Here is a 15,608-nt window from a genome sequence, read left to right as displayed (position 1 = left end):
GCCACCTTTCTATTGAAGTAATTTTCGCACTATGGGTACTTTTAGGGAAACATTGATGAGACTTGTTTCATTTCATTAAATCCAGTGATGTGACGTCATAATGGCATGATATTGAGCCATTATGTCAACAAAGTTAAACTCAGATGTTTGAAATGATAAATACATTATTTTGTATTTTGGTGGCCGTATGAGCGGTTTTAAAATTATAGAGGGGACCCCCGAAGCTTCCCCCGGCCCCCGAAAAAGAATTTAAAAAAAGGACAGAATCACAGGTACAAATAAGTGCAGGCGCGGATCCACACCGGTTGCCACATTGTAAGGTCATCAAGTATACGTGCGACTGCCTTAAAGCAAATACTGATGCAGAATATTAATTGTTTTAGCAACACACCAAGAGGGCATAATGTCCCAATATTCTCCGTTTCCAGCAATTAAAAAATTCGCGGACATCTGTAAAATAATGGTTAGTAAATAATACGCCGACGTACAGAGATGTGGAAAAATAGATTTATTTCTGCCAAATATATGATTTTAAGATAAGAAGATTTAGTTACATACCAAGGGTGATGTAAATATCTCTACCAGAGTGTTTTTTGGACTGAAGACGTGATAGAAATACATGACTTTTTAAGGGTCCTTTAACGTGTGGAAAGAGGAACTTCCGTTGGTTGTCACCAGAAATATTAGCAACTTCAAGGCAATGTGTTCACCGTTGTAATTATTTTATTTCGTTTTCAAATCAGTTAACAAATTTAATTTAACTTACCCGCTAAAAGCGAAGAGGGTGTTAAATATTGTGAGACTAGAGGAAAATTATAAAGACTAAAATGCTAAAAATCATGAAATGTTTCAACAAAGTATTGGAAGGGAACGAAATTGAAAATGATACATTAAGGATGAAAGAGAAAAAAACGTGATCCGAACCATATCATCATGTCTTTGCGTAGGTTTTACAGACGTTTCGTACCATACTTTTTTTACTTCTAATTGCCAGTAGTCTTGTACTGTCTACGCTATTAGAATACAGTAGTCATCTGATATTCATAGCTCTACTGTGTTATGAAAACAATATTCTCAGTGAAGAGAAAAGTTGAAATCCTGATCTAAAATAAGGAAATCGTCGCCTAAGAGCTTAGACTGTTCCGCAAATAACAAAAATGAGGAATAGAGAAAAAATAAGATGCCACACATGTTCACCCCGAATTTTAGCAACGTGCCAAGTTACTAAGACTAAGTCAATGCACTCGAAAATACCGTGTTAACGGTTTTTTTTTTAATCCTCCCTTCCTCTAAATAGCCAAGTATCTCATAGTAACCACTTCAACAACTCGTCACAAGCCCGATGGCTACTCGAAACATCTAATTGTCACAACGCGGTTTAAAGGTCAATTCTGTGCCAAAATCTTTACTTACCAACTTAACTTTATGAAGAAGATTAAAAAACATTACATCAGGGAGCACTAACCATAATTTACTTTTTAGTGGTGATTTTTGCAGGCATAGTTATTAAATCTACCATCATGTATATGCTTAATTTTTCAATGCCTAAATATTCTCTCTGGGTAACTTTTCTTGCTGAAACCTCGAAAGACTTGGAAATAATCCTCATAACTATTGTACGGAGTTTTACGAATAGTCTTTCACGCACTAGTCTTTATTTTAGCCTTAAGACAAGTTTCGTTTATTCAAACCTGAATAAATAATAAATAATAAATTGAATAAACGAAACTTGTCTTAAGGCTAAAATAAAGACTAGTGCGTGAAAGACTATTCGTAAAACTCCGTACAATAGTTATGAGGATTAAATATTCTCTTAAAACTAGAATATATATTTGTGGTATTCAAAAGGTGGGAAGACACATTTTCGCGCAAATTTTGTGATATTGTCCCTTCAACTTGAGGGGGTCGTCTTAATTAACCCTCAACGAAGCACACCGTTACGTCACGTACTGTTGCCTTGGTAGCACTATTTCTGGATCTCAACAAAGCGTGGTTCCGCAAATATTGCAGAAATAAACGCAAAATTGACATGTATAACTTTCCTGTTCACGATTGCATCCAGGAAGAAACCGTTGGCCCATTCTTTTCTTCCCTCTTTCGACAATGCAAATGACCGTCTCTGTCGAGAAACATTAGGGACCTTACCATCCGACAACGGTGACGCCAATGAAAACGTCGCTGAAAAATAGACTTCGCGTTCTTTGAAACTTTCTTGCCATTAAACCAAGTCACCCAGTTATTTGAAAGTAGGGAAGTTAGGTCGGAACTGAAGAGAGGGGGCTGCGTCCGAGTTCAGAGAGAGAGAGAGAGAGTAAAATTTATCGCTTTGCCGTTTCCGTCCTCAAGTCAAATCAAAATTTGGTCATTTCGCGCTGCAGTTTCGCAGGGACGACAAAGAAATGTACAAAAAGCGTGATGCACGTGTAGAGTTGCTGTTTTGCTCATTAAACGTACTGCTTTTTTGACGTTCCCGTTGCCCTCGCCGTCGTAGTTTCGTAAGCTCCTTACTGTTGAGATCCAAAATTTTCGCTACTAGGGTAACATGACGTCACTCTTCTCTTCTATATATTAAGCGTATAGAGTGTTTTCACATGACGTCACGGCGGCCATATTGGACGGTCCCAAAACCATGAAACGGCGGCCATATTGGTATCCCAAACCAATCCTGTGGGAGTTGAACTCTTCTTACGCAAACGCTCTCTTTTGTTCCAATAAATTTGAATAGGCGCTGGCCACGTGAGTGAAAACGCTTTATTATTCCGTCTATATCAAAATGATCGAACCTGATTAGTTCTCAACGGCACCTCCCCATATTTTTAAATCACTAGAACGGACGTCTCTAAATGGAAGCTTCTGGTAAATATCATGAATTGGACAGGGCATCGACCAGCTTCACCTCCAGTAATATAAGGTAGGAAATGTTACTACGACCAATTCAAAATCACTGAAGAAAAAATCTCGAGTGAGCGGCTTGTCTTGCTTCAAGCTGAAAACAAAAATATTATAAAATGATGAATATGTGAACTTCACATATTTGATCATTCTACAGGATGAACAAATTAATATACCGGGGAAAGATTGATAAAATGTATCGAATTTTATATATTTGAACAGCGGAACGAACAAATAAATGCAAAGAAGATCATCATCTTTGTAAACGCCCACACAGATGGGACGTAAAAATCTATAAGTATTAACAAAATGAAACAAAGAGTAGAGATCTGGAACAAAAAAAATTAATGAATTAGGTAATTAACTCAGAAGATGTTTGTATCAATTTAATACAATTTCTGTTTAGTAATTCATCAATCCAGTTGAATTTTAATGGTGCCTAAGGAGATGGTTCCGTGAATCAAATACCGCTTTTCTTGTTAAAACCCTCTCCAAAACAATCTTTTCGTGAATTCAACAAAAAAAGTGTGGATTTGAGAAAATACTTGCACTGTTAGATTATTCCCTTAATAATCCTTAAAGCTATTCAACACAGCCCCTGTAACGGTTAAGGGGTCTGTTATATACTGATACGGGAATTCAAGCCATAGAATCATATGTGATGATTCATCTAGTGATGTATTAGTCCTACATACATCATAACAGATCGTTACATGTTTTGACAAGTGTACCCAAAACATCATAATTATATGATTCCAATGCATGATTATCAATCATCACTAGTACTATGATTCCAACAGGACTTATGAAGTCATCTCTGGAATCATAACTGTGATTTAATGACAGTTCTGTTAATCACAGCTACATGATTCCAATGAAGCCTATTAAAACCATATCTCTGGTATCATAACTATGATTTACAAATGGTTTGCACAAACTGAGACGCGTAAACGAAATCCTGGATCCGTCACTATACAATCTAATTTATTTTATAAAAACAAACGAAAACAAAACAAAGCAAACAACAAACAAACAAACAAAAATACAAAAATACAACACAAAACCAAAAAACTACAGAAAAGACCAATATATTTTACTGGACAAGGAAAGATGTACTAATAGTGGTCTAGAAGTTCTAACCTGAGTATCAGGCCTTGCTAAGATCTTTCCCCTGTTCCCCCAGAAACGCCTGATACTCAGGCTAGAGAAGTTCCTTCACAGGAACGAGGTAATCGTAACCAAATATTTCAAAGTCACTGCGATAAATTTCCCAATGCCAATTATATCCTTAGCAGGAACTTCGGAGAAGTACTTTAATAATTCATTTGAGTCCGTTGAGTTGCGAATCGGAGGAAATGTTGCGCGGTTTTCCAGTCCTGTCATTTTAAGCAGGAGAGCGGCGTCTTCTACAGAGTCTCAAAGTGACCAATAAAATCGTAATCAATTGAGCACGGATGGCACAGCTTTTCATATCGTTGCCAATGTGGGTCTCGACGTGTTTCATTGTCTGTATAATAATGAATAAATTCTGGAAAAGCTACGCTATTGTTTTCTTGTTCCTCAGTGTCACGAGGACAAGAGGCAATGACTACCTTTAATATCCAAGTATCGAGGAGTATGTTTTAAGAGCCGGTCCTTGTACGCAGAGAGCAAACGGTCCAATAGTTCACGAACAAAAACCAATTTGAAAAATCTTTTCAAACGCTCCGATAAATCATCCTCTGTATAGTTACTTATAAGCGTTTGAAGAGGTTCCAGCGCTTTTTATGTGGGCCTGGGTCACCGAGAGCTTGCTCCAACACGCGAACCAATGTTTTAGACGCCTCCTTAGGTGTTACGCTATAGATCACTCTCAATTTTTTAACAACAGCGAAATGGAATAAATCGGCTGGGGTTAACCTCTTACTGGATGGGTGCTTGAGGCAATATTCTTTCAAAAGCCTTTTTCTGGCCTTTTGTCTTTCTTCGGCCCCGGTCAGCGTTTTCATGGATTCTTCCTACGATACAAGAAATAACAAATGAAAGAAAAAAGAAAAAGAAAGAAAGAAAATGTACGAAAGGCTGCTCAGTAGTTTAAATGAATGACAACAAGGCATCGCAACATCAAGGGAAAAGCTAGTCGAAATGGAAAATTCTTGGTTTTTAACCAAGTGACAAGACGGCCATGTTGGGGGTCAATAAAATAGAATTTTTTCTCGAACAATTTACATGAGAAGTTCCCAAGGGACATAAATACTTTTGTTCTTGACCAACATGGCCGCACTTGGTGGTCATGTTCTCTTGCGCTTTAAGTAATTTAAATTTGATCCAATTGGCAAGTTTCTTTAATTCCCACAATTTCTGCTGCATATAATCGTACTGGTTATGAACCTGACAAGAAACAAAATGGACTCCAGGCTTCCTCCAACCCTCGACTACGTCGCTATTGGACAAAAAAAATACTCTCATCGATAAGACGATGTTATATCTTCCCTTCTTCCCTGAAATTCTCAGTGACACTGCAAGTTCCATAAAAAACAAAGCAAAGCGACAGTCGTCACTAAAATAGCACGCATAAATCGGAAAGATAGTTTCCCAGTGGTGAACATTTTAAGACAATAATATGCAGTTTGAGTTATCATAACTCAAACTGCATGTTATTGTCTTAAAATGTTCACCACTGGGAAACTATGCAAAGTACGAGCGTGAGCATATCAAAGCCAGGCTTTATGACAAAATCTTTTTAAACTTAAGACAGCTCATTTGCTGTGTATAAGTGTGCTCATTTTAAATTTGTTTCTGTCCTCTTCATTTTTTCTTTCCATTCTAGAGCGGAACAAGCGAACAATACAGTCAGACTTTATAACAAAATCTTTAGATTTACAATGAAACAGAACACACTGACTTAAGACAGCTCATTTTCGTTTGCGCATTTTAAATTGGTCTCGATCCTCTTTTGTTTGGCTTTCCATGAGGGCGCTTACCTATTCAGACCGGGATTTTTTGTTTCACTTATAATTGATCCGATAAAATAATGTCAAATTAATTGTAATATAGTTAATCCAGTGAGTGAAAAAAGAAAGAACACTTTTTCATCGCAAAAAGAAGGGGATATGAGGGTTTTACAGCCGCCTGGTTAGCTTAGTTGGGAAGGCGCCGGTCTGCTGAGCGTGCGACGAAGCTCTTCGTCGCACGCGAGAAAAAAACCTCTGGTACCCAGTTTAACTTCTTCTTTATTCCTTACAAAACTTGGCGAACCGTTAAAAGATTAGCTCGGTTCGAGGGGTGACCCGCCTAACTGTTTCAACTTTCTTGAAACACTTTGGTTCGACATGCTGGGTCAACTTAGTCAAGGCCACACAGTCAGAGCATACTGACGCAAGCTCTGATGTCATCTCTTGGCTTGGACAAGGGGACAGGGGGAGGGGTGGGGGGGGGGCACATTTTTCTTATATTTGTGCTGGCTACAGATGATTCGTCTGTGAAGGTGACCCTCTTTTGCGGGAAAACTTTTCTCTATATGAAAGGCAACTCGGGTCATTCTTACTACATTTACATTTTAAACTGTTACCGGCTCAAACTGTAGTTAGCCTGCGAATACGGCCGTTTCTCCTAGCTCCTCGCCACCAGGGACGTTTCGCCAGGACTTTCCTCCTCGTATTCGCAGGCTAAACTGCAGTCAGCAAATTTCAGCTGAGTGTCACTGACTGTTCAAGAAAAAAACAACAACGACAACATCTTGGTAAAATGGCGTTTATCAGTATTTCCCTTAATTTATTATTACTATTTTAATTTTCAAAAGCTAGCAGTAAAATTTCAATAAGTTATCAGTTCAGTGCTTTGCTGTATTAATTTTTCTTGGTTTGTACAGTACTCCGGCGATTGCAGGATCCATCGATCTCGTGAAATAGAATGCTTTTCATATCTTGCCCTTGTTCCGGTGAGATATTCTCCTTTTTCTTATTTACAAATGTAGTTCGTATATGACTAGCAAATCTGTCTCTTTTGAATGCTTTTTTTTGTTTATTATTAATATTAATGTGCGCGATGACGATGACGATGATGATAATGATGATGATGATGTGATGATGATGATGATGATGATGATGATGATGATGATGATGATGATGATGATGATGATGATGATGATAACTGTCTAAAAGTAATATAACTCCTGTTGAAAACTTTCGAGCTGGTATCGAGTCAGCCTACAGAACGGCTCTTTTCTGTACGTCAGCAAAAGGCGGGCAAGCCGTTGCAGACGATATTGAATTCTTCTTCCTTCTAGAATCGTTTAACGTCAAAAAACAGTACTTTAATTACAACTTTTCTATTCTTTTTCTACGAATCTGAAAAATCGAAGACAAATTGTCCACTTCCGCTGATGAGTCCCAAACCCACTGCAAACTTCATCATTAAGAAAATAGAAGATGCATTCCAAAGAGAAAAATCCCCAGATATTTTTGTAGCAAAACATGCGACACACTGCTCGTTCGCCTCTTAACCTCTTCGGGGAAAACTAGGAAATATAATACAAAGGATTAATATATTTATACACACAAGACTAAAGTGTTTTTCCCCAGTAACTTGTGGGAAACAGTCATTGTGTGAAAAACAGACAAACAGCTCGGTCGCTGTTATTTGTTTGTTTCTTTTCATTTTCAGTCTTTTTTAACCTCATACTAAGATCACCACCATAATACGACAAAGTTTTCGAGGCATTTGATGCTCGCACTGACTGTTAATCTCCCTGTACTTTTAATGTTACTGATACGGATTGCGTCTCATTGTTTCAAAATAAATTCACTTGCTGTTTGCGCTAGTCTAGACGCAAGGCAACGCAAGGCAAATTCTCGGTGAGGGACCAAAAACAACAACAACTTTATTTTAGCATGAATTAGATAAGAAGAAGTATCTACCAGCAAGTAGCAATAGCTAATCCAGGCGGGTAGTTAGAACAAGATATATGGCACTAAATACGAGAGATAACCGATAACGTTTATACACTTACATTTATCGCGCGAGACATAGGAAGTTACATATATGGCGCGAGCCCGGCTTGTAAACTTATACTCTTATACTCTGGGGGAACCAAAGACCTATAAGCCTTATGGTTTCTTTTTGGACTTCCTCACCAGATTGCGTCTGTGTATTTCTGTACTCTTGTCTTCGTTTTTTTGCGGTGAAATAAACAAGTTTTCTTCAGTATGGGGTTGGTAGATACTATGCAAGTAAAGATTCTATTAACTAATTCAATATAGAACATGAATTCAGTTTATAACTATAACATTTACCTTTTTCTTTTGTACTGTTTCCGTTCCCCTTGTTGATTTCATTTTCCCGTTTGCCCGACTGCCCTTCTTGCAATATTAGGAAATACTTTTGACGATAACGGCAAGAGAAAGGATAACGAAGTTCTTGCGCGTGTCTGATCAACAAGCGTGTAGCGTTGGATTCCTTGGAGTTATCCACGACATTTTCATAAACGATGTAGTCCGAATTGCTCTCTCGAGTTGTCCCGCAACCTTGAAAGGGTACGCGAAATATAGCTCGTGTGTCCAGAACTTGATAAGGTTTACACGAGAAGTGCCGCAAATGAAGTGAGGCTGGTTCGAGTCCAGGTATATCCTGCAAATCCATATCCAGAAGCATATAATTATGTAGACATTGCAAACTTATGCGCTTTTCTCCTGATATTAAAGTCGGGGAAGGATTACCCGCTAAAAGAAAGTAAATACAATATCAGTGAGCATTAATGAGTGGTAGTTTTAATTTAATCCGCTTGGGGACGTTCAAATTAAGATAAAAACTGAACATTGTCAAATCACTGAGGCCTAAGAAAACAGCCGATATTTGGCGACGCTACCACTGGTTTCCCTGCCTAATGACGTCTGAGAAACGATCGCAGAGATGACGCGTCACTACCCAGATGTGGGTAGTGCTTCTGATTGGTTGAATCAAATTTCCCACCCGGCACGACCAATCAGAAGCACTACCCATATCTGGGTAGTGACGTGTTATCAGTATGGAATATCTGCGCTCGTTTCTTAGGCGTCATTTGGCGGGGAAACCAGTGGTAGCGTCGCCAATCGTCGGCTGTTTTCTCAGGCTACTCAGTTAAGATCCCAGGGTTAAGATGCAACTTACTGCTCCTATAATCAAGTGCTATCACAAAATAGACAAATAGATGGACAAGAGTCCCATTTTTTAAAAACGACAACATCTTGAAAAGGCTTCCTAAATTTTCGTAGAAACGGACCAGTTTATGACTCGCAGTTGTCCCTAAGGGGCGCGGGCGAACATGTTACGTGATAAACGGCATGCGAGCGAGCGAGCGAGGCAAACCCGAGGGACTACAAGCAGTCTCACCGGTTTGGTTACGTTAGCAGTAGCTATTAATATTATGTATCTTTATTACGCCAGGTTCATTTCGAACCCGCTGTGCAATGTTCCAGTCAATTTAGCGGCTCTTCATGGTGCACGATATTTGATAAAACATAGACCTCGCACGTGACAAAAATATTCAACTAGCAAATGAAATCAAGTGACCTTGAACCCTTGAACGTATTAGTGCCAAAAACTAATTTAAAAGAGCTTATTTTTAGTTATTGTGTTGCATTCACAGCACAGGGTGACTGTATAATCCCATGGCTAAACACAGACTAGGCTAACCTTCTTCGGTTTATTATTACAAGTTTGGTGATTAAAAAAAATATATGCTTGAAAAATATTTTATGGTCGTCATTATTTATTGAAGTAGCACTTGCCTGTTATCAGCATATCCATGACAAACAGAAGCCAAGATCTTTTGTTCTCTCGCAAAGCGCATTTTTGTTAGATAAATTGAATTTTGTTAATGCAAAATATCAACACAGCAAAAATTGATGAAAGGGTGTGAAAGCCGGGTGTTTCGCTGGCATATCTCTAAAACTTGATAAATTAAGGACTCTGAAAATTAATTTCGGTCAGTACTTAATACATGACTTACATGAACTCGCACACAACAGCATCACTTGAAGAAATATTAACGTCCGGCCCAGCGTTCCACATATCTCCATAAAGAAACTCAAGTACAAACTTAGTACTTCTATTTGCATTGCTTTTCGTTGGACGCGATGCAAAGAATGCTTTTCCTTGTCAAGCTTGTTTACATATAAACTTTTCAAAAACATCATCCGGGCATGCGCATAATTCATAACGTTCGGCATATTGTGTCTGCAATAAGCTCCTGACACTCATCAGATCGTATATACGTTCTCTGAACTTAAATTAACCTTTTTGCTCTCACGCACTTAACACAAGAGTTAATTTAAGCACACGGGCTGTTTCACATGTTTTCCCCGCGGTCGCAACTTATTTTTATATATTAAAATAACAAAATTGTCTATTTTCAGCGCATTAAATATATATAAATTCCGAATTAACCGATTAGGGCAACTTTCCTAAGTAGAACTGAGCAAAATAGCCAGGGGTTGAGTGGGATAATGAGACAAAAACTGAAGAATCAGTGCGGTAGACGAAACGTTATGCAGTGCCTTCTTTTCTCAAAAAAGTTATTTAAGGACCTAGCTATTACTTGATTTTTAACCGATTTCAGTAGAAAGCAAATTCAAGAATAAATTGAAGAAATGAAAAGAAGAGAAAATGAGTAAACGAAACACGAAGTTGGTTTGACCGTCACCTGTCACCTCTGGGTTAAAAAAAATGAGCTAAAAAAGTATCATTTTATAGCTAGGAGTTAGCACGAAAACATTAATGCTTATTTTAGCTCCTAGATATCCCTTTGTCATATAACGTATCTTATTTATTTAACTTTTTTTTCTTTTCATTAGCTATCGTAAAAGGTAGAAGTTCTCTCTAGTTGGTTGTAATAACAATAATATGGATTGTCTAATATCTTTTTCAAAGTCAATAAAAAAATACATTTAGATAAACACTCTTTACACTTAGGGACCGGTCATTATTTATCGCCTGGGGTGGGTCGGAGGATTTTGGGCTAAACACGATGAAATTTAGCCGATCCCCCCTTTAAATGTTATTTTATTGAAGTGATCCCCCCTCATAACTATATATAACTTTCGTGATCCCCCCCCCCCATGTCTTTGTACCCATATTCACCTTTCGACGTGTATATTTAGTGTTTTAAACGTTCATATACAGGTAGTATTTCTAACTATGATGTACTTACAGCATAATAAAGCCGTTATCGCGCAGTCTTTTTTTAAAAGTGTCTCTTGATCCGTGTCTTTTTCTAGTCTGGATCCAGACATCTGAATTCAGTTGACATACAAGCAATCTTGCTTAAAACTGCAAAGTGCTTGAAACTGCAATCAGTGCTTGAAACTGCAAAGTTACTTTTTTTAGAGTGCCAAATAGCAGTCCGCCAAGTCCCTATCAGCAGGTCATATTTAGCGACAATTCGGCCATCTGGAAGGGCTAGGATCGGCCACTGTTCCTGTCTCCTTTTTTACTTTCATCTATAGTGTAATAGATCAGCCTTTGTAGCTTTGCTCACATTTTTATAATTTTTTTTTGTTCGTTTTTTTGTTTGTTTTCTTTTTGTTTTCCTTTTTTTTTTTTTCATCCAGTGTTTGCTTGTACAGTAACTTCAGCTATTTGGTCATCTGGTACAAAAGTTAAAACTGGCTTACGAACAGTTGACTGTTCATCGAGATCAGCAATGACAAGATCATCTTCTCTATCCTCGTCATCATCTAACTCCGTATCTGATTCTTCACTCTCTTCCTCACTGCTGGACAACTCATTCCCGTTGCCTGGACTTCTCTGTCGATAGTAATGGTAGCGAATTGCCTTTATCTTGTCCAGCTTTATACCAACAGTGGTCAGGCCATGTTCCTTAAGGTACAGGTCGAGCTGTCTCACCTTCAGCTTTTCAACTTTGCCATTCTCAATAAGTATGCCCCACTGGTAGTCCTTGTATGTTAGTTCCTCTTCTAACCTTTTTTTCTCCTTAGCCTCTCTTGTTCCAATATCCTTCCTGATGTTGATATCATTTAGATGGCCTAGGTATTCAATGACATGCTTTTCCTCGACACTATAGGTTGCACAGAAAGCAGCGATGGTATTTGGATTGCCCGCAGAGATGGCGTTTTGTTCGTACAAGTCCTTCAGACATTTCCTCGGTTGATAATCGTCTGGAGCACGACCTGTTGTCGGCGTTTCGTACACATCCATAAAGTGCCCGGGATTTTGCTTGTCTGGCACAGGCTGAGGGATTCTTTCTGTTACTGGTCCCACCCATCTGTTGTTGGTACACCAGGAACAGAGTGTGGAGCTTGCATCGCTTTGCTTATTGCAGGCATCCCGACAAAATTCAAAAAAGAGCTCTCCTCGGACGTAGTGGTCCTCAATAAAACTCTCTATTTTACTAAGATATGCCGCACCGGGTATTTCGGCCTTACTGTTTTCTGAAGCATTTCGGTACGTATTTAACTCAGAAAAAAAACAAACAAACACGCTTTTTACAATGTTTCAGTTATCAGAAGTTTATATAGTTCACAATTTAGAATTCACCTGTCATGTTTAAAGATGAATATTAGCTAAGTCATGAGCACGTTATAAAAGGAAAAATATAAAAGCGTTAAAACAAAGCTTTCTCGATATAAATTGATATGCACACATTCGCCAGTGTGACAGACTTCCGTTTTTTAAATAAAGTTGTGTTAGAACAAATTGAGATTGCAAATGCTATCATCTCCCAGCAGAATGGGCACATTTATGTTGTATGCTTTCAAACTGGCATTGTTCAAGCAGATTTGAGTGGTCCCCCCTCTGAATCCTTCCAAAATTTTCAGTGATCCCCCCCTTTTGGGCTCTCAGTTACGACTGATCCCCCCCTCTGTTCTCCTAAAAATCAAGTGATCCCCCCCAAAATCCTCCGACCCCCCCCAGGTGATAAATAATGACCGGTCCCTTAGAAATGTTCTTCGCGGGCGCACGCAAGGAGATCTTTGACGCTATTTCTGCCAAAACTGCCTTGGTCTGCCATGTAAACGGAATCTGATACGACAACAATGCCTATTTTAAATAGCCAAGTTTGCCGTCAAAATATTCTACTGGTACCTGTTCATATTTTCAACATCTATTCTCGGCTATTTAATAATTGGGTTACTGCGCCGGCAGGGAAAAGCCTATGAATCTGATCAACTTAGGATTGACCATTTTAAAATTATTTTTATCTAAACTAAATGAGATAACGCTTCAGACATCATTTCATAAGAAGCCAGCGTGTTCTCATTTGAACACAGGTACTGGCAATTTATTAATCAGGGATTTTAATTTACCTCTGCAGTTAAGTGCTTAGCCGCTCTGGCTTTTCCCTGTCCCAGATCACGTTTCATATAGAACATTGGCAAGCATTTTCTCACGTGCTTTGCTAAGACATGCTAGAACACGTAGCATTTGTCCGCTTCACGGTAAGTTGCGTTACGTTTTTATTGTGTATTTGCACACGACGTCACGTTCACCACATTGGTGTGCCAAAACAAAGCAACAACGGCCATGCTGGTCCCTTTAGCTAATCCTGTGCATGGGAGCTGAACTTTTTTCTTTATATTTGAAAACTTTCTTTTGTTTCAATAATTTGCAAAACTCTTAGCCACGTGAGCGATAAGGCTCTCAAGTTCAAAAGCTAAAGTGAATACCGGATACTGCGAGTTAATTGTTTTACGAGTTCCTAAGGATATTGAATTCACACGACACTGGGGGTTATGTTGCCAAAACGGACATAGGCTGATTTGTCCGAATCCTATGAAACAATGAAAAAATATTATCCTCTAAACTAGTACGTCGTGATCGAATTAAAGGAATTCCAAAGAGAGATTATACCAAACCGTAAACTTTTTTGCAAAATGGATTTTAATTAACAGAAGGCAAGCTTATAACAAGAAAATCGGTTTTATCTCTCGCTTGGATTGGGTATCAGTAATCTGAATTATCCGCTTTCTCAAATTCCGGGCTTTTCATTGATTTTTTGTCATTCTTGTTTCAAGATACAGTCAAACGTTTCATGGTACTTAAGTTCATAAAATTAACGACTTTTTATAGTGGATGGTCTGTATTTGGCATTTCAACGTCATTTTGGATCGTCAAGTAACACGAAGCCAGTACCGTCGGAATCAACCTAGAAAGCACGAGCTGGACGTCACGTGCAATGAGAAGTATATGCACGTGGCCAACGCGACGCTTCTGCGCAACTGGGGCACAACTTCTCTTATTCGGAGGCCATCAAATCCTTCGTCGCGGTCAAATTAGTGGAAAAAATTGCAAAAGCTAAGCAAAAGTACTTAAAAGCTGAAGTTATTGCTTTTCACTGTTCAAAGATTAGCAATAAGTTGTTAATTTACTTCACTTTACTTAAAAGTTTGAGGTGTTTGAAAACCAAGCAAGTGTTATTGCCGGAACCATTTCCCAACACAATCCTAATAAATTAACGAAAAGAATGATAATATATATGTTGTGGTTAATTCTTTATCTCAGGTAATTTTTATTTTCTTTTGTTTTAACTTCATCAGCACGATGACCACACCCAAAAACAAAAGAAAAACAAAAATTACCGGACATAAAAGATTAACTACAACATATACATTACGTAGAAATGAATTATAGACTGAGAACGCAATGAATTTGTTGTGGGATATTTCGGTTGAATCTCCGAACATAACGTGAAATGAACTTATTTCGCTTCTAACTGTTATTTTTTTTGAAATGCAGCTGTTAACCAGTTGGGTTAAAAACTGCGATCCGTTAACATAATTTTTTCTCGAAGGATCGTTGTTTTTCGATTAGTTTTATACGGTGTATGTGAACCCGCTTCCTGAGGGTCATACTGATGCCTTAACTATACCTTTAGCCCAGAGGTTGTTCAACCAAAGGTTCTTTTTTTTCCTTGTTTTTTTTTTCTTTTCTTTTCTTTTCTTTTCTTTCTTTTTTTTTTTTTTCGTAAGGCGCTTACTGCACTTTTGTTTTATTGTCTCTTATGACATTAGCATGCAAAGAAGGTCAGTCGGAAAATGAAACACTAAGAAACAAAACGACAAATACTTGAACTACATAACAAACGCCCCGCCTTGTTTACATTTTAGAAGGCAAATCTTTTGTGCTCCAATGCAAACGACTTCCGGGACAACAAAAGGCAATTTCAATTGTGCCATGCTCTAGAACATGACTAGGAAAAAAAAACTAATTAATTTTGGCGTGAGCCCAATTCTAACAATAAATAAGGTGAGAGAAAAACGGTCCAATGTTGCTCAGAATTTAAGGAGAACTTGTACATATAATCATAAAGCTGTACCTACAATTGTTGGCAGACTTGGCAAAAAATACTGTTGCACAACTCGTGCACCATACGTTATATCTAGCATAGCAATTGCAGTAATCCTCTTTGGAATAACACGCTTGATGTCCAAAACTGAAGCAAATTAAGATGGACAGCACGTGCCAACGAAGTAAATAGTACAAAACCGTGTAAAACTGAAGCGATTGCGTAAGTTCTAAAAAGAAAGAGAACAATAAAGGAAGAAACATCTTATCAGAAGTGCGTTAACAGGCGGAACGGAATAATATTGAACAATTACTCAATTATACCGATTAGAAGAGGTCGTAGAAATTAGCATACTGTATACTGAACATTGGCGGATTGCTGAATCTTGCGAGATCCCACATTTTGTTGTCTTTTAAAAACACATTGGACTAAGAGATTCAGTTTTCATTTTTAT

At 38.2% G+C, this 15,608-nt stretch overlaps 2 protein-coding genes across 2 annotated transcripts; both read right to left on the bottom strand.

Moving 5' to 3' along the window:
• Positions 1-6,608: 6,608 nt before the first annotated feature.
• Positions 6,609-10,094, bottom strand: LOC140922867 (uncharacterized). Its single transcript, XM_073372900.1, has 3 exons — positions 9,860-10,094; positions 8,166-8,591; positions 6,609-7,390 (listed from the first exon to the last, which is right to left on the bottom strand). The coding sequence occupies exons 1-3, from the start codon at positions 10,077-10,079 to the stop codon at positions 7,287-7,289; spliced, it is 750 nt and encodes a 249-aa protein (XP_073229001.1). The 5' UTR covers positions 10,080-10,094; the 3' UTR covers positions 6,609-7,286.
• An 871-nt stretch (positions 10,095-10,965) lies between these two features.
• Positions 10,966-13,232, bottom strand: LOC140923616 (uncharacterized). The gene is made up of 2 exons (XM_073373689.1): positions 13,176-13,232; positions 10,966-12,324 (listed from the first exon to the last, which is right to left on the bottom strand). Exons 1-2 carry the CDS (start codon positions 13,230-13,232, stop codon positions 11,452-11,454), a joined length of 930 nt encoding a protein of 309 aa, XP_073229790.1. The 3' UTR covers positions 10,966-11,451.
• Positions 13,233-15,608: the final 2,376 nt, after the last annotated feature.

The sequence above is a fragment of the Porites lutea genome, chromosome 13 (genome assembly GCF_958299795.1).
Source record: "Porites lutea chromosome 13, jaPorLute2.1, whole genome shotgun sequence".
NCBI classification, from domain to species: Eukaryota; Metazoa; Cnidaria; class Anthozoa; order Scleractinia; family Poritidae; genus Porites; species Porites lutea.
This window is presented reverse-complemented; position numbering and strand designations above follow the sequence as displayed.